Here is a 25378-nt window from a genome sequence, read left to right on the forward strand (position 1 = left end):
TTTAATTCATGTCTGCTGCCATGCGTGCATTTTGCACCAGCGGGTACAATCGACTGGTTTATTACGTGTTATCTAACTAATTTAAGTCGTTAACGACTTTGGGGAGATTAGAAATGAACGGAAAATGCAATTACAGTCGATTCACACGGGCGGGGAGTTGAAGTTGTGGGAAGTTTTGGTTGTGGATGGTAATATGGGAAATTCTACGTATTTTGTGATTTATTTGGTTTGATTTGAGTAATTAGTTTAAAAGTTATGAGTAATTAAAGTTTTAGAAGCAAAATTTTTATGTTAAAATGTTTTTGCTTGAAAAAATGCAAATAATTAATTTACTGAAACACTTAGTATATATTGTTATACATCATTTTGAAGCTAATTAAATTCTCTGTACAACATAGAAACAATAACTAAAAATATTAAATAGTTTAAAAGTTATAAACAATTAAAGTTTCAAAATAATTTTCTAATGTTAAAAATACTTTAATTGAAAAATTACAATTTACTACTTTACCGAAACACTCAGTATATATTATTATACATCATCTTAAAGCCAATAAAATTCTCTATAAGCAACAATAAAATTTATTTCAAAATATTTAACAGTTTAAATGTTACAAGCAATTGAAAATCGTAAAACTTTAAAACTTACTTCATGTCACGTTTTGTACACATTTCTAATTAGAAATCATGTTTTGAATGAATGAAACATTACGCAATCATGCCCAACACAAATTGACTTGAGTGTTTAGTCTAGCATACGCTTTGAATTGCCAGACAAATAGGCGACAGGGAAATTAATTAGGACATAATTAAAATTTCATCCATTCACTACGCACTTCTTTTTTCATCACTTAATTAACTTTAGTTTTGCATCAAACTCACTGAATGAAAACGTGTTTACGTAATGGTAGTGTAATGACATTTCATTACGGGCATCTATTACAAAATTTCATACATTCACAGCCATATATAAATAAATGAATAGACGTGAATGATGTGAATGACAAAATGGTTGAAAAGGCTTTGAATGATTGAAATCTGACATTTACAGCGGCGATATTTATGGTATTTATGAGTATATCTAATTTGGGCTAAATATTTTATCGTGTGTTGCAAAATATGCTTGGTTTTTATGAATGAGTTTCGGTTTATGAGAATTATTAGTGATTACAAGCGTCAAAACATTAATATTAAGTTTTTCGTGTTTGTTATTCGTTGATATTTATAAGATTGATGATCATTGCTAAATTTATTTATGATTAATAATTATTCATGTTTTGATGAAATCTATCTGGATATATCTGGTAAATATTTATGTAATTGTATGAATTATGACGGCGTGAATTGCTAATTTAAAAATTTGTGATGAAAATTTGTGATTTTTTGAGTTATATGACTTGTTTGAAACACTTAGTATATGTTTTAATATATAATCGTGAAGGTAATTAAATTCTTTATAATATGCATTTTATTTGATGAAGTTATTGTTATTAGTTTAAAAGTTATAAATAAAAAACAAAAATAAAATCAATTTTATAAAAAGGAAAAAAAGTTAATCTTCGATTTTTTTAGTTTTTTTATAATTTATCTACTATTGTAAACACTCAGTATAACTTGTTATACACCATTTTAAAGCTACTTAAATTCTCCATCAGATGTTTTTTGTTTCATAAAAGTATAATCATTAGTTTAAAAGTTATAAGCAAAAAACTAAAACTAAATAATTTTTTTACAAAATCAGAAAAAAAAAATTATTATTATTTTTAGTTTTTTTGCATTTAAATAATCTTTTGCTATACCCACTATAACTTGTAATACACCATTTGAAAGATACTTAAATTCTCTACAATCCACAACAAACAAAATTCATGTATCTCTTCTAATTCAAAAAGTTATAAGTTATAAACAATTGAAAAAGCAAATATTTATTTTTCTGATAAATTGTTTCAATTTGTTTCTAATGTTGCCGCATATGTTCCCAGTAAACAAACACATTATCCGCATTTATTACTCCGCCTGAGCCGGCCATTACGTCATTTGTCATCACTTTAATTAGTCATTTTCGTCGCGTCCTCTTCATTTCATTTCATTTCACGTTTTCGCATTTCATATGCGCATTATTTATACATCCATGTGTCTTTCCGTGTGTGTGTGTGTGTGACAAAGTAATTATTCAAATTCCAAATTCGCTACATTTACATTTACATAACATTCAACATCAAACGCCAAAAGCACAAAAAAACATCAAAAACACAAAAGCACAGAAAACTCAAAATTTAATTAAAAGCAGCAAAAAAATCTTAATAAAAATATAAAAAATTAAATTAAATATATGAATAAAATAATAAACTCGGATCAACTTCAAAGAATCAGAAACGCAAAGTGCGTATTTTTAATTCTAATTTGTTTTTATTTTTATTTATTTTGTAACTTTTGGCGCGTTTTATTTGTGTTTGACGTCAGGAGAATTATGAGCGCGAACAAAGCACTCGTTTTATTCGAAAATTATATCAAAAGAAAAACAGGAAAAGTACCCACGGACGTATTACCTACGTTTTAAAAAGTTTTCCACCTTTATCGCAGCGTGTCGCAAAGATTTGTAACCTTCTTAACGCGACATTTCACACATTTTCTTATACATTTCCTGCGTTTTCCTTATGTTTTACCTTTTTCTTTATCTTTTTAAGTGTATTTTTTGTTTTCGACGCAATTTAATCGTGGTTTCTTTGGATAAACGCAAAAGTAATTTATTTATTCTTATATAGAATTTTCTTAGCTTTAAAATGATGTATAATGTGTTATTGTAGCTTTATTTGTTAATTAACAAATCACAAAAAACAAATTGGATCGAAAGAAGATTAAATTATTTGTTGATGAAGATTTTGAGATAATTTTAATTACTTATAAATTCTAAACAAATAAAGATAATTTAATGTAGTAAACTGTATATTATAGAGAATTTAATTAGCTTTCGAATGACATATTACATGATATTCTACCATTATTTGAAAAGTAATAAATTGTAAAAAACAAACATAAACCCAAAAAATTAAATAATTTTTTATAAAAATTTTACTTTAATTTTAATTGTCCATAACTTTTAAACCAATAAATATTTTTAAATGAAATAAATATCATTTAATGAAGAATTTAATTATCTTTAAAATCATGTATAACAAAATATACCAAGTGTTTCCAATAATTCATAAATTCTAAAATAAACCAAAAATGCAAAATCCGCGAATAAAATTACAAAACACTCAATAAAACTGCAAAATACGCAAGTTTAATGCAGATAAGAATAGAATACTACTGAAACAACATTCTACTGACGCAGATATTGCGTTATCTGCGTCAAGAGAACAAAAATACTCCATCAGCAGTTGTTATAGCGCCATTATACTAAACTCACCTCTATTATACGAGTAAAAGTGTAAAGCGTGTTTATTTTTGTTTCGCACATTTCTATTGTCTAGATACGTGTTTTTTTTTATCTGTTACCTGTTGCGCGGTTGGATGACTTTCGGTGGCTGACTGACTGACTGTCTACCTGCGAGGTGCAAGCGGTGTACTCGTACTACCTGAGCACCGAAAATATAAGACAGTAAAAGTAGAATGAGTCATGGGCTAGTGGTACTAGTGGCACTAGTGCAGTTGAAGACGGTCAAAAAACTCTCGATGGTCGATGGACTCGATGCAAGCGGAAATCTCACGGTCTCTTTGTGGCTTTTTATGTGTTTCTGTTTTTATTTCTTCCTTTCTTTACAAATCGATAGGTTTTATGATTTATTTTAGTTTTTGGGAATAAATATCAAAATATTTGAGTAATAACATTAATATTTGGTATGGATATGGCTATTGTGTTTATAAACAATTGTAAAAAGTTTGAATATTGTTGCATTAAAAGTTTAGGAGATATTCAATTTTGAAGTTGAAATTTTGCATAAAAATTATGTATTGCGATTTTTGTTAGTTTTTTAGCGATAAATAATTAACTAATTGATTAAATAACTCTAAAATAAGTTGAATTAATACTATTTTGTGACTAAACAATATCCCAAATTTTCATGATAGTAGCAATAATAGTTTTCGAGATATTTGACTTTTTAATAACAAACTTAAATCCAAAGTGTAAATTGTCTCAAAATGCCGTTTATGTTTTATGATTTATTTTTGTTTTTTGTTCATAAATAACTAAATATTTGAACAGGAACTTAAATATTTGGCAAAAATATTTACAATTTACTAATTAACACCTATACTAAATTTGACTATTATCACATTAATAATTTTCGAAATATTTGATTGCAAAGTCAAAATTTTGTATAAAAATAATAAATAATGCTTTTTATTAGTTTTTTAGCAATAAACAATAAAATATTTAATTAAATTATTCAAAAAATGACACAGTATTAAATATAATATCACTTAACAATATCCCAAAATTTCATGACAATAGCAACAATACTTTCCGAGATATTCTTGTTTAAACTAGCAAAAGTAAAACCCAAAGTGTGAATGTCTCATAAAACCAACACATCCACTAAACATATCTATTGAGGATGTAATAAAATTAGATTTAGCCTTTGTACGGCGTGCAAAAAGGTGACAGTTGACACACAAATAGACAGGATACTCCTTGACGCCGAGAACAATAAGTACTGAATGGTCAGTGACAAGTATAAGTGATAATTTTAGCACTGATTCAATTCTACTCCTCAAACAAGACTTAAGTCACATTACTTAAGCCAACCAAACAAATTATTACCTTCAAATATGAAAAAAACATATTAAAAATAAATAAAATAATACTTAAGTCACTTGCGCCATGTTGCGCATTCACAGACGCGACTGTACTTAAGCTAGTTTCAAAGTTTTAACCATGGATGCACCGCATCTGTGCATCTGCTGACTGCTCCCGACTCCGACTTGACTTAAGTCACTTGATTCGGCCTGATCAGTTTCCCACAGTCAGTGGAGTCAGTGGAGATGCTGTAGCTGTAGCTGCAATCATTTAACTTAAGTAACATGAGTGTTCAAAGCTCTCAAAAGCTCTCAAACGCGAAATTTCACTCGTGTGGACTTTAATATCACATATGTGAACATTCAGTAGGCAAAAACCGATGATAGTCGAGATTACACGAGATGCTCATGACTATGGAAGGGGAGCGTTCGCAATGAGCGATTTCAGTCAGTTGCGTCGGCGCGTTCGAACCTACAACACGTCTGTATTAAAAAAACGAAAGAAAAAAACTAAAACTTCGTTTTTTAAAACCGGAAAACGGAAAAAAGTGAAACTTCTGTGATAAACTAATAATAATAATAATTACCTGATTATATACTATTTATGACTTAAGTAATATTACTTAAGTAAAGTGATTTAAGTCAAGTTGGATCTCATTGGATTACATATTACTATTACCTGCACGAGTACAATTAGTGTGCGTAGTGACTTATTGCAGTTAATTGTGTGCTAACTGTAAGTTAAGTCAAGTGCAAGTTGCGCGGAGTTAAGTACAAGTGGTTTCGCAAAGTGGCAGCTTCTTTGTGTAACCCAAGTGACCCAAGTGACCCAAGTTCCTAAGAAAGACATCATCAACCATCGGTGGTTCGATTGTGATGGGTGGCTACTAGTTACTAGCACTGCTGGGTCTAGTGAAGTGACTTAAGTCATAATGGCGAAAATGTCCGCGGCGGGACACAAAGGTTCCGGGCATAGTTTGAGCAATAGTTTTCTAGGTACGTAGACATTCATCAAAGTAGACTTAAATTTCACATGTGACTTAAGTTAAGTCACTTTGGAAAAAATTATTTCCTGAGATTATTTTGTTTTATTTTAGTGTCATTGTATTGCATTCTTGTGAGTTCTGTTATTCAGCGGTTGTTTTACTGTCTGGTGGTCTTAATTAACAGTTAATTGTTTAAATAATTCGGTTTTATAACAAATTGTGGCACGAGTCATGTTGCTCCAAGCTGATTTTTTATTTTATTTAATTTTTTGTTATTTGGCGTTCAAGATCAAAGTAATCAATGTTTTTGTTGTAAAATGACCGTGAAATATGTTTTGACGATAGATGGCGTTGGTTACAATGTACTTAAATATAAGTAAGGTTATTAATTATAATTATTAATGGCTGGCGGCGCTCACACTTGACACCAAACATGCAATTGAAATTACTCGTGTGTACGATGTCGGTTTTTTATTTAAACATTTACTGATTAACTTTTATGCATTCCGAGATAACAATAACGTAATAATAAAAGGCGCCATATTTCCGATGATTAAATTACAATTGTTATCATTATTACTTATCAGTCATCGTAATTTGTATTTTTGGATGACAAAGCAGAGTTAAGTAATATTTTGTCGCACTAGTGCGTAAAAACACTTTTTCACACTTTTATGCCCACTAGTGTGTAAAACTGTAGGAAATATGATAAAATTTACAATATTTTATATTTTGACGTTGATATTATGATGAGAAAGCAGAGTTAAGTAATATTTTGTAGCACTAGTGCGTAAAAAACACTTTTTTCACACTTTATTGCACACTAGTGCGTAAAACTGTTGGCAATATGATAAAATTTAATAAATTTAATATTTTGACGTTGATATTATGATGAGAAAGCAGAGTTAAGTAATATTTTGTACCACTAGTGCGTAAAAAACACATTTTTCACACTTTTTTGCACACTAGTGTACAAAAACAACAAAAAATCTAATAAACTCAACAATTTATTATATTTTGAGGTGATTTCAACATTGGTAATACTCAAATAACTATTTATCTCACGGCCATTTTTTATTGCTTTACACAATACCAATTAACCTAACTTTAACTTAAGTCTTATCTTAATCGATTCGGTCATGGTTGTACGAGGTGAAGACACACGAAATAAAATCACATTGAGAAATTAACAATATTGCGTAACATATTTTACTTAAGTGTGTAGTGTGTAGATAAGTTAATATGGCATGAAATAAGTGACGTACGAATAGATACGCAAGTTAAGTAAGTAGTATAATAGTACTGAAATGAGGTTATGTCAACATTTTCCGTCTCGTGCTTCAGATTCATTCATTAGATCGAAAGAAGTGTTAAATACGAGTATTCTAACATTTGTTGAGCGTGTGGAGTGTTTACTATGTTGCAAGATGGTGTCACAAACGAGTACTAGATTGATATGACTTAAGTCATGTTGTATATTTCCGGTTTATATTACATTTTTATTTGGAAATTTTGTGTGATTTTTAATTGCGTGTAACTTTTAGAGAAAAAATCGTAGAATAATGAATGAGGTATTATTTTGTTTGTTGTTAAATTGGGTTTAAGATGTGGTAATAATAATTTAGTTGTGATGAACGGTTCAATAGTTATAAACAATTTACTGAGAAAAGTCTAAATTTATTAGTTTTTTTGAGACGTAATTTTATTTGCTTGTATCTTTAAGTAAAAATGGCGAATATAAATAAATTTGATATCATTTTATTCATAATTTAACCCTCTTTAATTTGGCATATCACACAATTTGTTTAAACAATTATTTCAGAAGTTATTAACAAAATAAACCACAAAAACATTTTTCATTTCTATAAAAAACAAATCTTAACTTTAATTACCAATAAAACACAATACAAAACAATAACAAACATAAATATTTTTATTATTTGATTCTCTAATTATTCCTCTTTAATTTGACACCAAAATGAATAAGATCCAATGAGTCTGACAGAAGTTATAAGCAAATTAATGAAAATATCCATCTCTTCCTTTTTCTTTGAACTTCGCTTCGTTGATTCTTTGATTCCTGCGTTCCTAGCGCACATCTAGTGCCTTTAGTGCCTAGTATAATTATCGTGTTCGGTGTGTAATGACTGAGCACACTGTCTACCTACCTACCATCCCAGGCAAGCGGGCAGCCAGCGAAAGAATTCCAATTCCCAAGAACTCGCTCACCGAAGAAGCGAAGAGGCGCACAGGCGAAGAGCAAAGAACTCGCCTCGGCTACAACCACGACCACTTTTCTGCCTCTCCACGAAACAAAAACCATCACCATCATCACACGCTCTCATCAACTTCATTCTTGTCGACGTCAAGTCAGAAAAAATTACCCAACAGTGATTTTCTTCACTTTTTACTTTTATTTTTATTTATTTTTATTTCGTTTCTGATATGGCTCAACTCCAAAATTCTTCAGCTGGAGTCTGAAGTCTTAGACTAGCTAGTTTATCGCCTTTTTGCACTCTGTAGACTTTACTGGCTCGGCTGGATTCTTGGCAAACACTTTCCGCGCACTTCCAGCCGCCGAGCAGACATAATACAAATATGTGATGCTTATATTTCATTTAAATCTGTTATAAATTGTCTGCAAATCCGACTTCCAGCCGCAAAACACCCTCAAGCACACTCGCAAACATTCCTGGATGTAATCCCGCATTCCAGGGAGCATTCACGCATTGAGATATAAGCTTTTTTGCACTTTTATGGGGAGAAAATAGGGGAAAAGTAGCAAAAAATTATAATTTCATGAAATCTGAAGTTTAATTTGCGATAACTTTTGATTGCTTTTATCAATATTATCAAATTTAGTGTTGAATTAAAGGGAATTTAATGGAGGATAAACTTGTGTTTATTTTGTTATCTTATCATTTTTATACTATGAGATATACGCGTTTAAAATTATTATTTTTGGATTATATAATTTTTTCAATTTTGTTTTATGCTTTTTAGTAGTAAATTTGTTATAACTTTTAAATTACTAATTTGTTATTAACAAATTTAATGTCAAATTAAAGAGGATAAAATTATCAATAAAACGATACCATGCATTTTTTTCTAGCATTTTTGTACTAAAAGTTATAAACAATTAAAATTTACATTAAAAATGACTTCATCAAAAGTTAAATTTACTGTAACTATTGATTGGCTTTATCAATGTTAATAAATTTAATGCCAAATAAAAGCGAATTTAGTGGCCAATAAACCTGCGTTTACTCTGTTATCTTATCATTTTTACACTATGAGTTATACGCGTTTAAAATTAATTTTTATTGAATGACAAGTTTTCAATTTTTGCTTTATGCATTTTGTTAATAAATTGCTTATAACTTTTAAACTTATTACTTAATATTAACAAGTTTAGTATCAAATTAAAGAGAATTAAATTACGAACAAAGTGATACTACGTCTGTTTATCAATCATTTTTGTACTAAAAGTTATAAACAATCAAAATTCATATTTTGGAATTTTTACTTCACAGCGTTGTAATAATAATAAATAATAATTTTAATTAGCACGTGAAATATTTTCGCACGAAATTAACTTTATAGCCGACTGTTTATTAACTATATAATATAAAATTCAAAACGTGACTTAATAATTCCGTCTTATATTATTATATATCCAAAGTGCTAAAGCGCTAACGACGCTAAACGCGATTCAGCGATAAACTGAAATAAAGAGCGCAATCGTAATAAAATCATTCATAAAACCAGCGATTCGAAAATTTCAATAAACTCGCCAGTGCGAAACCGCATAAAATCTTTCATCGTAAAACTTAAACCAAACTAAAATTTCAGATAAATAGATAGAGAGCATCATTTAGGTTTGAGATTTTCGATTGTGATCGTTAAAACGTCTAATCCACGTGAAATCTGCATAGTTAAATATAGTGTACGTTGGATCGGATAGGTTTTAATCAGGAAATCATGCAATTAATCACGCTGTGATAATTTTTATCGCCGTACTCGACTTTCCACTTGGGTTTAAGTATTTACACGAGTAGGGAAGAATGTAGACGATTTTGAAGTGATTTTACTTGAGTAATTAAAATCGTAGAGGATTGATTAATATGTCATTAAAAGGGGAATTTAATTAACAATAAACATGCCAGAGGAAATTATTATACAGATTTTAGTTTTTGTGTTATTTACAAAAAAGCAAAATATTTTATATTTTTTAAAGTTTGATTTTAATTGCGTTTGGAATAAGGTTATGTAAAAGGTACAGCGCCATCTATAACATATCTTATACTCCAATTAATTCTCTTTAAAATGATGTATCATACGTTATGATATCTTTTCCAGTTTAAAAGTTATTGCAAAAAACGGAAAAAATGTCATAAAAAAATCTTGGTTTTCCACTTGATTTAAAGTATTTAGACAAGTGCAGAAGAATATAGACGATTTTGAAGTGATTTTACTTAGGTAATTAAAATCGTAGAGTATTGATTAATATGTCATTGTAAAGGGAATTTAATTGAAAATAAACATACCAAATAAAATATTTGGGTGATTTTTCGTTTTTGAGTTATTTAAACAAAACTAAAATATTTCATATTTTGGAAGGGTATTTTTCAATTGCGTTTAAAGTAAGATTATGTTTAAGCTGCAACGCCATCTATAACACTACTTATACTCTAATTAATGCTCTTTAAAATGACGTATCGTGCATTTTGATATCTTTTATAGTTCAAAAGTTATTGCAAAAAAAGTAAAAATTGTCATAAAATTTCATCGTTTCCACTTAAAGTATAAAAAATAATAACCCCGAAAATTAAGTAAATTACTGGGTAATATAAGTAATCGACAGTCTGCGGGCATAAAAATTTCACTTTCAAAAGATTGCGAACAGGTAAACCTTGACGTGATGCAATTTTCAGCCACAAACCGGAATTTATTCATTATTCATCGATTTAAAAAACAAACATTTAACAAAAAAAACCTCTCAGAAAACCAGCTGATTCACACAAAATGTCTGACTTTATACACACAGCGCCCTCACACGCAGTTGTCAACATCTCTATCCACTTTATATTTATATTTTATATTTTTATATTTTGAGAACTGATGCCACAGGATGTAATTCATTCAGTATTCACATTCACATTCACACGCACACCAACATTGAGCTTGTCGCGTCGTTGAGATAATTGCAGCCATTGCAGCTATAATTACATTCACGCGATAAGACGACGAAAAAAACCACGACAAGATTAACAAGAGTAATACTTGTATCGAGCAACATTCAATAACATTATTGATAAACTTTTGAAACCTTACACGCACTTTTATAGTAATTAATTGATATTGAATCATTGAATCAGAACCAAATGATAAATGCTAAATATTTTGAGGTTAGCAATGTGTGTTGCATACGTTGTTTTTGAAAATTGAAGTTTAATTCCATGAAATACACGCCTTTAAAGTTGATTTGTATTGAATTAAAGTTTTTGAATTGTTGTTTTGTGCATTTCGTTAGTTAATTGCTTATAACTTTTAAACTATTTATTCAATTTTAACAAATTTGGTATCAAATTAAAGAGGATGAAATTACCTATAAGCTGATATCACATTTTATAAAGTTTATATATTTTAAATGAATTTTATAAGCAATTTATTAATTTAGGCGAAGTAAAAAATTACTTCTTTTTTAAAGTTTAACTTTAACTGTGTTTAAAGTAAGGTTAGGTAAGAGCCACAGCGCCATCTATATCACAACTTACACCTCAATTAATCCTCTTTCAAATGACGTGTAGCAGATTTCGATATCTTTTTTAGTTTAAAAGTTATTGCAAAAAAACTAAAAAAATGTCTAAAATTGAATCATAACTAAATGATAAATGCGAATATATTTTGAGGTTAGTGCTGTGTGTTGCCTATATTGTTTGTTTTTGAAAACAGGTTGAAGTAGAAATTATTAAAGGAAAGGTAAATTGGTTGAGGCAGAGTGCGAGCAAGATGGTGGCTGTGATGTTAAGCCATGCGCTGAACGGTTTTCGTTGACCTCGATCCTCATTTCATTCTCTTCTCCGATATATTCGCCCTCCTTGGCGTCGTCGTCGTCGTCGTGTACACGCCGTTCACCTGCATGCATGTCTACTACGCCGCTTGCTTGCTGCCTGTGCACTTAATGCTTTATCAACAACCTCAATTTCAATCAGGCGTTCATCATAAATTTATTTTAATTCATTTATTTGTGATTTATTATTATTAGAAGAGAATAAGAAAATTTGTATTGAATTGAATTGAATATATTGTAGGTAGTATTTTATATTGGGAATTTACCTGAGGTGTAAAAGAAGTTTGTTTGTTTGTAAACAAGTTATCTGCGGTATGAAATGCGGTGAGAAATTTTTATGCAAATAAGTGTATCCTATGCACCTATGTTATTAAAATTGTAAATATTGAGAATATTATTGAGAATTTTACGTTTTTTATCATAACTTGTAAACTATTCATACAATTTTCATTATTTTTACACTTAATTGATGTTTATTTAACTACAAATCTATTTCAACTAAATTTATTTATTTTAACAGACAATATCATATTTAGGAACCAAAAAACGTTCAAACATCGCAAAAAAACGATGATAATATGCCTAAAATTACGAAATAATTACTAATTGTCTACAAAATGACAATTAAAACATAATTTACAAATAAAAATTGCAATAACGTGTATATTTATTATTTGTTGTATTTGTGTGATAGATTTCGGTTGAGGAACGATGCTGTTCGGATTATCAGTTTCGGTTGAAATGTAAACAAGTGTTTTTGTTGCAACAAAGTGGCGTGACACCACGATGCGAATTTAACGCAAATAAGTGCATCGTATAGACATCTAGGAATTCATTTTAGTATTAAAATCAATAATATTGTGAATATTCTTAAAACTTTTACATTTTTTATCATAACTTGAAAACTATTCAAACGATTTTCATTATTTTTATACCAAATCATTGTTTATTTAATTACAAATCTATTTTCATCAAATTTATTCATTTTAACACACCAGAAATTAGTTTATTCTACTAATTAAAGTCATTTAACTTGTCATATTTACAAAATTGTGTTAATTTCTATTTTAACAATAATTAAACAACAATTTGATGATATTGCATCGAAATATGATCAAATATACCAACTGAGACTTATTAATCATTAAAATAATGCATAAAAACTTTAAAAATTAGTCTAAAACGACGAAATAATCACAAATTTGCTATAAAATTTCAATTAAAATGTGATGTGAACAATCCAAGTGTTTCTGTGTGATTAAAAGTTTAAATATTTCTTAATTTAGGCGTTCTACACTCTGTATAATATATAAACCTCTATAAAACTGTCTAAATTGTATAAATTTAATAAAATGTGTGCGTAACGCTTGCGCCAACTGTTTTATTCCTACATTCCGCGTTTTTGTCTCTACGAGGGAGGTTTTTCTCTGTATTGGGGTTGGCATCATGTGAAAATAACGTTTTATATCATTTTAATGAAGGCGCTAGGGACGTCTGCCATGCCAGCGACACGAACACCGCATTCGGTCGCATTGGATGCATTATTCATACATTTTATATTTTATTTCACTTTTACACTTTTTGCTCTTCTTGTCTTGTGATAAATTTGTGACTGCGGACTATGTTTTTTCCTTCGCAGTAACTTTTAGAGGAATTAGGATAGAATATTGATTTAAAAACTATTATATGCGTGGGTTAAATAGCTTTTAGAGGATGGTTAATTAAGTAAAATCGGATAATTAGTTTTGAAATTATCGTCAAATTTGTAAAAAAAAGTTATTTTTTTGTGTTTTAATATTTTTATTATTAAATTTTTTGTTATAACTTTTAGAGGAATTATCGTAGAATATTAGTTCAAAGACGAAAATATGCATAAGTTTATCAGTGTTTAGGGGATTATTCATTTGCTATTATCGGATAATTAGTTTTGAAATTATCGTCAATTTTGTAAAAAAGAGATTTTTTGTGTTTTAACGGTTTTTATTAATTATTTTGTTATAACTTTTAGAGAAATTATTGTACAATTTCTACTCAAAGAGTATTATACGCGTCTTTTAATCAGCTTTCACTGGATACTTCATTTATTAAAATACGATAATTGGTTTTTAAATTATCATCAAAAAAGTAAAAAAATCCCCGAACATTTTCTTAAAATTTTAATTTCGTCTTCTTTTCTCTTTACTTTTTATGTTTCCATATTTGTGTTTGCAAGAATGACTCACACAGAATCGCATGCAGTAAATTACAATATGTCTTCTCTTTTTTAAAACACATGGCGCCGGATATAATTAACAATGAATCATTTCTTCGTTTTAGTTTATCTCTCGATGAATTCTTGCTAAAATTCACGCAGTAAGAATACTCTTAAATGAATGAATATAGGAATGAATCGAGACGAAAATTTACTTTGGAAGTTAAAGAGAAGAGCTGAAAAGTTGAATTTAAGTTGGGTGCAGGGCACAGGTTGCAAGTTCAACACAAATCACAATTCAATTTCGTATTGACACTTTGAATACGCTTTTAGCTGGAAATATTCATTTCGTACGCAAACATCGCATGTTCATGTCGAGGGATTCGTGATTTTCATTCTTGAATCATTCTTAAATCAAAAATAATTGACAAGAAACAAAGTCTTAATTTATTTTAAGTTTAAATCAATTGAATATTTCATATTATTTCAGTGTAAAACTCAAATGTTACATTGTATTTCAATTATGTATTCAAATATATCAATAGGAGAACGATGTCGATCTGATTATCAGTTTAGTTTCGGATGTAAACAAATGTTTTTGTTGCACAAAGTGGCGTGACACCACGAGGCGAATTTAATGCAAATAAGTGCATTGTATGGACATCTAGGGATTCATTTTAGTATTAAAATTGAAAATATTGTATTTATTCTTAAAATTTTTACGTTTTTTGTCATAACTCGTAAACTATTCACCCGATTTTTATCATATTTTCACCAAATCGTTGATAATTTAATTACAAATTTATTTTCATTAAATTTATTTATTTTAACCCACAAGAAATTAATTTATTTTACTAATTATCAATTAATATCTTCTAATATGAACAAAAATTGCTATAATTTAGATTCAAATTATTATACAGCAATAAGAAAAGTTCCACTTGATGATATTACATAAAATATGATAATATAAAATATTTCAACTGGGACCAAAAAAACATCAAAAACAACACAAAAAACGATAAAAACTAGTCTAAAACGAGGAAATAATTACAAACTGCCTATAAAATCTCAATTTAAAGATGATTCATCAACAAGAATTGCAATAATTTGTATTTAATCAATTAAATCATCAAATATATCATCAAATATTGTAATTATCAACCAAAAAACATTAATAGAAGACAAAAACAACAAAATTGATCAAGAATCATGATAGAATCATTAACTTCCTTTAAGATGTTCAATTATTTTGGATTATAAGTAGAATATATTATTTGATTTTTATTGTGTACAAAGATTTTACTCGACGAACGATGCTGTTCTGATTATCAGTATAGTTTCGAATGTAAACAAGTTTTTTGTTGTACAAAAGTGGCGTGACACCACGTTGTGAATTTAATGCAAATAAGTGCATCGTATGGACATCTATTGATTCATTTTATTATTAAATTCAAAAATATTGTGAATATTTTTAAATCTTTTACGTTTTTTATCATAACTTGTAAACTATTCACACGATTTTCATAATTTTTACATCAAATCATAGTTAATTTAATTACAAATCTATTTCCACTAAATTTCTTTCTTTTAACATAAAGGAAATGATTTTACTATACAAATTAATAATTAATATCGACAAATATTCTGATCGGTCAAAAATTATAATAAAATTGTTAATTTCCCTATAAATTTTAAATTATTTCGGGATATAAGTTGAATAAATCATTTAATATTTATTGTGTTCATTGATTTCGGTTGACGAACGATGCTGTTCTGATTATCAGTATAGTTTCGAATGTAAACAAGTTTTTTGTAGCACAAAGTGGTGTGACACCACGTCGTGAATTTAATGCAAATAACTGCATTCTATGGACATCTAGTGATTCAATTTATTATTAAATTCAAAAATATTGCATTTATTCTTAAAAATTTTACGTTTTTTATCATAACTTATAAACTATTCACCCGACATTCATAAATTTTACACCAAATCATTGTTTATTTAACCACAAATCTATTTCAAATAAATATATTCTTTTCAACTGACAAAAAATGGTTTTACTCTACTAATTAAGGTCAAATCTCAAAGTCTATGTTTTTTTAAGGTTTAGCATTGGCAGCCATTGGCATTTTGGTAGTTAGTTGCTTAATTTAACAAAGCTCTACGCTGCTAACGACTAACAGACTCTTTCATTATTCGAATGGAATAAATACCTGCATACTTCAAACGCTTCGAAATCAAAGAGCTGAAACTTTTTGTGATTGAGATTAAGCACTCCGAGCTCTCGCTCACGATTCACTCATTCTCGCATTCTATTCTAATCTAATAGAGAAATCAATCATAATCAAAACACAACTTAAATACTACTTCCTGCAGATATTGTATGAATATAATTATATTTAAGTGATTTCTTTGTTTTTCAAATGATTTTTATTGATTATTTTGCTATAACTTCTAGAGAAATTATCATAGAATATTGTTTAAAAGATTAGAATATGCGCGAGTTTATCAGCTTTAAGGTGATGTTTCATTTGTTCAAATCCGATACTTAGTTTTGTAATTATCGCCAAGTTTGTGAAAAAATATAATTTTTTTTATTTATAAATGTTTTTTATTTATTATTTTGTTATAACTTTTAGAAAAATTATTGTAGAATATTGATTTAAAGATGACAATATGGGTGGTTTCATTAGCTTTTAAAAGATGCCTCATTTGTTAAAATTCGATAATTAGTTTTGAAATTATCGTCAAATTAGTAAAAAAAAACTGATTTTTTGATGTTTTTATGTTTTTTATTTATTATTTTGATATAACATTTAAACGAAGTATAGTAGAATATTGATTCGAAGACTATATCATACGTCTATTAATCACCTTTTATAGGATGCTTCATTTGTTTAAATCCGATGATTACTTTAGAAATTATCACAAAATTTGTAAAAAAAATTTTGGAATTTAAAAATAATTTCATATATAAACTTTAAACTCTTGTAACTTTTAACAAAATAATCCTAGAACAATAAGTTTTACACTCATTTATGCGGAATTTATCACTTTATAGTTTAATCAAAAAAATAATAAAATCACATAAAAACTTAACAAGTTATTGATAAAAACATAAAAAAATCGCATACAAAAGATAAGAAAGTCGATAAATTATTCACAAAACCTAAACGTTTCACTCATAAATCATGGCAAAAACATTTCTCTTTGCTCTTGAAACCCAGAAAAAAGAACCAAAAACTCATCCTAGTCTTGTAATTTAAGTAATTTAGATCCATATTTGTCTTGCCAGCGACCGACCGAATGAAATATTATACGTTTTTGATGTTAGAATATTCAGATGATATTGTATTGTGTTCGGACGTTTGATCGCTATCGAGGAAGCAAAAATACGACCGAATGGTAGAATGGGAGATATGCCCGAAGTGGAGAACATGGCAAACGCGCGCGCACTTCATAATTCGTAATTTATGAGCGCCGGCTACGCACGACTTGCCGCGCAATAATATATAACGAGAGTCGAGGCTCACAACCGGCGAGTACGAAATTTACAATATGTGTGCAGCCAGCAGTTAGTTACCAGCAAGTGAGCAAGTGTAGGTATAGCTATTTTTCCGTTATTTATGTCGAACACTTGCTCATTGCGACCTATTCATGCCATTCAAATGGCTTTAAATGAAAATAAACATTTTCTAGTTGTGATATTTTATTGTGTTTATTATAATTTCATCAAATTACATGTGGTTTATTATTTGGGTAGGAATTATTGCCATTTTTGTTTGGGAATCATGTTTAAATTGTGATTTTATGGGGAATTTGTGATTATTTTGTCATTTTTGGTTTATTTTTGTTGTTTTTGAGGTAATTTGAACTTTTTTTGGTTTCCATACGTAATATTTGAACAGATTTAATGTAATATTATCAAATTGCTATTTTTTTAGTGTTTAAACAGAAATTATTACAAGTTTTGTAAATATTTGTAGGTATTAGTAATTAGTTAGTAATTAGTTGAACAAACTAATTTGTTCTGTGTTAAATTGAATAAATTTGATTGAAATAGATTTGTAGTTAAATAAACAATGATTTGATGTAAAAATGATGAAAATCGTGTGAATAGTTTAAAAGTTATGATAAAAAACGTAAAAGTTTTAAGAATATTCTCAATATTTTTGATTTTAATACTAAAATGAATTCCTTGATGTCAATAGGATGCACTTATTTGCATTAAATTCGCCTCGTGGTGTCACGCCACTTTGTTGCAACAAAAACACTTGTTTACATTCGAAACTCTACTGATAATCAGAACAGCATCGTTCTTCAAACGAAATCTATGAACACAATAAAAATTAAATGAAATATTCTACTTATAATCCGAAATAATTCAAGATTTATAAGGAAATTAATGATTTTTGACTGATTTTTTTGTTTTATTAATGATTTTTTGGTTTTAATTAGAATATTTCATGGTATACAATATAATTTCAATTTATTTAGTTTATTTTAATCACGTAGTAACAAATTATCACAAGTTTTGCTTTCAAATCGTCGTAAAATTGTAATTTTCAAGGAAATTACTGAAAATTCAGCAAGTTTAAACAAAATTTCAAATCTTTTTCATATTTTTTATGTTTTTAATAACATTTCCGCTCATTTTTCTTCATTAAACATTTTCCACAACAAAAATTAAAATATTTAACCAATAAAAATTAATTTTTGATTATCTTGCACCTAATTTAAGTGGCAATTTATACAGTTTCCTTAAAAGGCTACAACCAAAATATGTTAAAATAGTATTACATAACTAGCTGTACTCGTAATTGATTCCTCAATGCGATACTCCATTTTTGGGCAAGCTAGTAATTTACAACCAGACACAACATACACACACCATAAGAAAAAGAAAAGAAGAAGGAAAGGAAAAAGAAGAAAGAAAAGAGAAAAGAGGAAACAGGAATTAATAAATTTTTAATGTTTCACTCGTTATTCATGCTTGACAACACCACAACCTGTGATGAACGCGTGGGAATCTCATGAATAAACAATTTTATTTATTATTAACAACGTAAAACTATAATTAACATCAAAACCAACAAAATTTTATTTTTTAAATTTTTTCTTTAATATTTTTGATAAAAACCAAAAATAATTATTTGATTTGTGTTAAAATAACCGCAAAACACGCGGATTTAAATTCCCTTCTAAATATTTAATAATTTAAATATTTATCATAGCTAAGATTGTATTGATTAAATATTTATTAAAGTATTTTAACGATGCGCACGTTTCAAAGGTGCCTATCATCTTGTTAGGATAATTATAGTCTAGTGTAACCATCGAATCAAATTTGACTCGCAAATAATTTACACGCATTTTTAAGTTTAACAGTTACCAATTTATTATTTAGGTTATATTTTGAATTCATATGAATTTTTAAAGGTTTAATAACAATAATTATTATTAATATTTTATACGACATCGTTTTGAAACTAGTTTTGTAGATAAACTCAAATAGTTTTTTTATTTTTATTTTTGAAAATACTGTGTGTATAATGTTTGTTCGATAGTTATATCGTAAATCAAAGCATTGTCCACTTTTAAAATGTTCATATTTTAATAATAATAATACTAATTGATTTAAATTGTATTTTCTGAAGATATTTCTATGAATATAATTTTATTCTAGTGATTTCTTTGGGTTTTAAATGATTTTTATTGTTCATTTTGTTATAACTTTTAAAGAAATTATTGTAGAATATTGCTTTAAAGACTATAATATGCGTGTGTTTATCAGCTTTTAGAAAATATTTTTTTGTTAAAATCTGATAATTAGTTTTGAAATTATCGTCAAATTTATGACAAAAAAATTAAAATTAAAAAGAAAATTGAATTAAATTTCGTTTATAAATTTCAAACTCTTTTATCGCCGGAGAAAATTATCGTAAAACAATATATTTTACACTCACTCGTGAGGAATTTATCACTTTACAGTTTAATTCAAAAAACAATAAAATCGCTTGAAAACTTTAGTAGTTATGGGCAATTTTTGCCCATTTTATTCAACCGCAAATATCTCGTAAACTAAAAGAGATAATTAAGATCCGATCGCAGCGTCTTAATCTACGGACTATTCTCTATCAGATAGGATGGTTAAAACAGAAATCTGAGAGATGAAATTTTCATTCTAAAGAAAAATTGCCAAGGGGGGGTGCTTGATACTTTTTTTCGACGATTTTTGATAATTAATATCTCCTCAACTAAAAGTGATATCCGCCAACGAATTGTTGATTATGAAAGATTGGAAAATTCTCAATCAGATAAAAAAATAAAATAATTACATTTCCTACAGTAAAAGGTCGAAAAACGCGACTAAAAGTGCTAAAAACTGACATTTTTCAATTTTTGCCCATTTTTTTCAAATGCGAATATCTCGTAAACTAAAAGAGATAAACAGTTAAGAGGGAGATCGGAGAGATGAAATTTTAATTTATAAGAAAAAATGCGCTGATATGAGGCAATATATTCATCCCCATACGGTGCCTTGAACACGAGTCGCATCTATTGCTGCCCTCGTACGGTGCCCTGAATGGGAGTCATTTTTACAGCAAGTTTCGAGTCACCTTTACCGCTACTTTGATACGGTTGTATTTTGATACGATAACAATTTCTGGAACATACCTGTGGCACGTTTTTTTCATTGATAAAAATATCAAAAATCGATACATTTTAAAAACGTGTTAAATCTCATATATTCGTTACTTATACCGCAACTCAAAGCATTGTCCACATACACCACTACTTTATTCCCCAAAAAATAAACAGTTTCTTCTAACAAGTTATTTAAATAATTTGTTTATTTTATGTCAATTATCCCGCTTGCGTGTTTCAAGTTAAAGTTTCTCAGTTATAAAACACCAGAGAGCGTCCGTTGATTATCTATCAGACTAATTATAATTATAAACAGTATTTATACATACTGGCGTCAAGTTAAAAGAGGAGCTCTGAATGTGCTGTGCTAATCAACGTTTCGCATTAATTGCACGTAATTGGTCGCAGACACGCAACACGCAATACATTTTCACTGCTATGCATACAGCTATGCAACACAAGTTACAAAAACTCTTTAAAAGTATTTTTATTTTATTTAACTGTAAAACGACATGAAATCATATTTTTTTCGATACTATAATGTGTAATATGTGTAAATATTGATTTATTGATTGTATTTTGATGCGATAACAATTTCTGGAACATACATGTGAGTTTTTTCACATTTTTAACTGGAAATAAGTGTGGAAAGTGTTGCATGTGGTGTGATAAGCGTATTTTATCAGCGATTACATTTCACTTTTAATGTTTTTTCATATTTCACGAGGTTACAATGGAGCAGTTTCACGCATCATCGATTTTTGTTTTCGAACGTTGATGTGGTTTAATTTATTGTTATTATTGTGCGTTTTGTGGATATTTTATAAAAATTCAATTTAATATTCATGTGATTCAAGTATTCACATCGAAAATATTGTTAAATTTGATTATTTTTAGTTAAAAACTGCATTGATGTGCCATCTATGTGATATTTTGAAAGTATTGTTGATATTTGTTTGTGTGTGGTAGTTAGATGAGGTGTAGGTGTGAGAATAAATAGCGGGTGTGGATTTAATTTAATATTTCACCCCTAGATGTCGATAGGATGCAGTTATTTGCATTAAATTCGCATTTATATGTTTCGCGTTCGCTACAGTGAAGATTTGTGTTTGTGGTTGTGAGTTTACCTGGAGTTAAATGGCAAGAGTAGTGTCCGTGTGAGATCACGCCACTTTGTGCAGCAAAAACGTTTGTTTACGTTTGAACTCGACTGATAATCAGGTTGGCATCGTGTTTCTATTGATATACTCGTATTTGTATACACAATAAAAATTAAAAATACAATGTTCTATTTTAGTTACATACTAAATTTATTCAACATTTTCAATGAAATTAATAATTAAATCTTGATTTTTACCGATTTTCTTGTTTTTGTTGTTTTTATGTTTATTTGGTCTCTAATTGCAATATTTGATGATATTTAATATAATTTCAATGTTTTTAATTGATTTTAATCACGTAATAATAAATTATTGCAATTTTAGTTTTTAAATCATCGTTAAATTGTGATTTTTAAGGAAATTATTGAAAAAAATTGAATATCTGGTCATTTTATTATGTATTTTTTTTTTCTAAGAATGCTTTAGTAATTAATTTTCTTTAGTTTTATGTATTAGCAGCTCACAGTTATAAATTGTGTATAAGTTGTGTAAATTTAACAAAAAATACAAGCCTACAAGATCTCAAAATGAGATTTGATTTGCATAAATTGCGCATGAACGAAGGAAACGAAATAAAACGAAGTAAAACAGAATTAAATCAAACGAAACACCTGTGCTCACACGGCATACATTATTACACATTATTCTACTTCATTATACACTACATTTATTATTATTTATAAATTAATTTATATTTTCTTTCAAAGACTCGTCAAACGAGGTTTCATCATCAAATAACAATTAAATGATTCAAAATTTTATTAAAGAGAAATTACAATAAGCAACCCAATATTCAATATATGTATCAATAGCTATAATACACGCAACCAAACATACAAAAACATCTTTCAACCGCATTTAAATCACTTGCAACAAATGTGAAACATTTAAACATTTAAATGTCAAGAAATAAAAGCAATTGATTCATTTACTCTTAACTAGATACTTGTAATACCTTCTTAAGTAATACCTTCTCAATACATACTCAATACTTAATCTAAAAGACATTAAAAGTGAGGTTAATGGAAACATTTTCACCTCATTGCAAACACATTTGACGTTCGATCAGCATTACAATTAGTTTTCTGCGCGAAGTTGTAAAACTTCTCTCGCGTCTGTGCGTGCGATAAACATTTAAAAGCGTAATTTACTTCGGTTTATCAAGATTTACAGATAATGTACCTGTACTTGTGTACATTAACAAGGTGTGTGCCGGTGTACGACGCTTTGAATAAGAAAATAGACTTTGTGTGAGAATTGTAATTAAATGTACTCGTAATTAAATGAAAATCGATTTAATTCAACTCGAGTAATCAAAGATTAATTAAGTTTCGAAACATTGCTCGTAAGCAGAGATAATAAAACTGAAACATAAACATGAATAGTTTTGTTTTTTTTTTTGTTTTTTGTTTTTGTGTGGTGTATAAAAGGTTCTTTGAAATTAGATTCTTGATGAATAGAATAGTATAGAACAAGAGCAGGTCTCTTTAATTTAAAAACCTGTTTAATTGTAGACAACACAAAGCAGGAATTATTTTGTGTTTTGTTTTTTAATGTGGACGCACACGGAGTGAATTTGGAAGGTTTCAAAGAAGACCCTTTACCTGATGTTTGAGGTGCGTAAACAGAGGTTAATGTTTGCTTGCCACCCTAAGAGTAAATATTAACTGCAGTGCGTGACTGTGATTATGATATCAAAGGTTTTTAACAGTTTTTAAAGCTTTGTTTGCGTTTTGTCTAGACGCAATAATATAGTGCAACTTTAATTCATTGTAACTTGGATAGTTTAAGAAGTAGGATATTGAGCAAAGTGTTGTATGGAAGAGAATTTAATGTAGATTATATTTATGTTTAAATAATAAAAATAACTTTAAAACTGTTAAAGATATAGTAAAAAATGTAAAAAGGTAATTAATAATTGAAGGCAATTACTATCTCAATTTTAATTAATTATAACCCGACCATTTTAAGTCATAGAATATTGGTTAAAATATTATTAGAAAGATAATTTAATATAGATTATATTTATGTTTAAACAATAACGTTATCTTTAATATTATAGAAGATACAATCAAAAATGTAAAATGGTAATCTATAATTGTATGCATTTTTAACCTCAATTTTAATTAATTATAACTCGACCATTTTAAGTCATAGATGATTGGTTAAAATATTATTAGAAAGAGAATTTAATGTAGATTATATTTATGTTTAAACAATATCAATATCTTAAATATTGTAGAAGATACAATGAAAAATGCAAAAAATTTCAATATTTTATTGCATCTTGCATAATAGGCAACTTTTTATACATAAATCAATATCCCTCTATTAAATATCAACTTTTGTTATAAAAAACCTTAATTATTGTTTACTCTCTCAACCTTGACTTGCAAATCTACAGCCCCAGGAAACTTTTACTAACAACTCCATCAAATATCACTATAATTATTGTTTAAACATAAATAAATAAGCAAAAATTACTCCTAGTGCATAACGAAGTAGTGTTAAATAAATAATCGTAAATATTTAATAGTTTAATGCATTTACGATTACCTACAATGCAATCATGTTTGTTGAATAATTCATCAAGCAATAAATAAATAAATATGCGAGATAAAACTGTAATAACAACAGTTAAATGCAAAATGCATACATTTTATGATTTGATTTACTATAGGCAACTTACAATGCACTCACACTAACGATAGCTCACAATATATCCATGAATATGCAACCAAACATACTTTTTCTATAATGAGCGCTAAATCTACGCAGATTATAATTACCATTGACATTTGTAATTAATTATCGAAACAAGGTCAGCGATTAAATTACTGATTGCTGATCGGCGATTGCCATGCGCCGTGTTTAAATAAATAACGTATCGTTTAAAAGATTTATTGTTTTTCATTGTTGAAACATGATTTATTCGTCTGTGATAAGAACAGCGCCATTTATTTCAACTTAACCTATATTTTTAGAACTTTAAGTTGTATAGGAATATAGGCAACCCAATTTTCTATATTTTTATAATGGAAATATTAAATTGTTTATGTATTTTAAGATGAAGGGAGTGTTGTCAGACCAACCCAGTTGTCGTAGAACATAGAAAAGCATTTTATTAATATTTCCATTCGATTCGCTTTCGAATTGTGCTCAAAACAACAAAAGTGAAATGGCCGCGGGCTGCCAACACTCCTAACCTCTCGTGATTGGGCAATAAAGCCGATTATCACGTTTATCACGAAGAACAATCAACAATTAATGTTTTGAAATCAATTTTTTACTTTTATTTACATTTCTATGATCTGCGCCTACAATTTTAAAATTCTTCAATTTTAATTCATTATAACTTGGTTAATTTAAGTCGTAGGATTTTGTTTAAAGTATTGTTCGAAAGAGAATTTAATGTAGATTATATTTATGCAAAAATATTGTTTATAACGTTAAAATTGTTGATGATACAGCTAAAAATGTAAAAGTTTTTATATTTTATTGAGTTGTGCATAAATGCAACTTTTATCTCAACTTTAATTCATTATAACTTTGTTAATTTAAGTCGCAGGATAT

The 25378-nt window shown here is 28.2% G+C and overlaps 1 protein-coding gene across 1 annotated transcript in view; it reads left to right on the top strand.

Moving 5' to 3' along the window:
* The first annotated feature begins 5187 nt into the window (after positions 1–5187).
* Positions 5188–25378, top strand: part of rols (rolling pebbles) — a 29013-nt gene continuing 8822 nt past the window's right edge. Inside the window, 1 exon segment of the mRNA XM_065314886.1 lies at positions 5188–5739. Within this exon segment, the coding sequence (XP_065170958.1) occupies positions 5676–5739 (64 nt within the window). The 5' untranslated portion in view covers positions 5188–5675.

The sequence above is a fragment of the Atheta coriaria genome, unplaced genomic scaffold (assembly GCF_025399875.1).
Source record: "Atheta coriaria isolate IRGN ID8LTWV9N9 unplaced genomic scaffold, Caltech_Dcor_3.1 hic_scaffold_10_pilon, whole genome shotgun sequence".
Taxonomy (NCBI): Eukaryota; Metazoa; Arthropoda; class Insecta; order Coleoptera; family Staphylinidae; genus Dalotia; species Dalotia coriaria.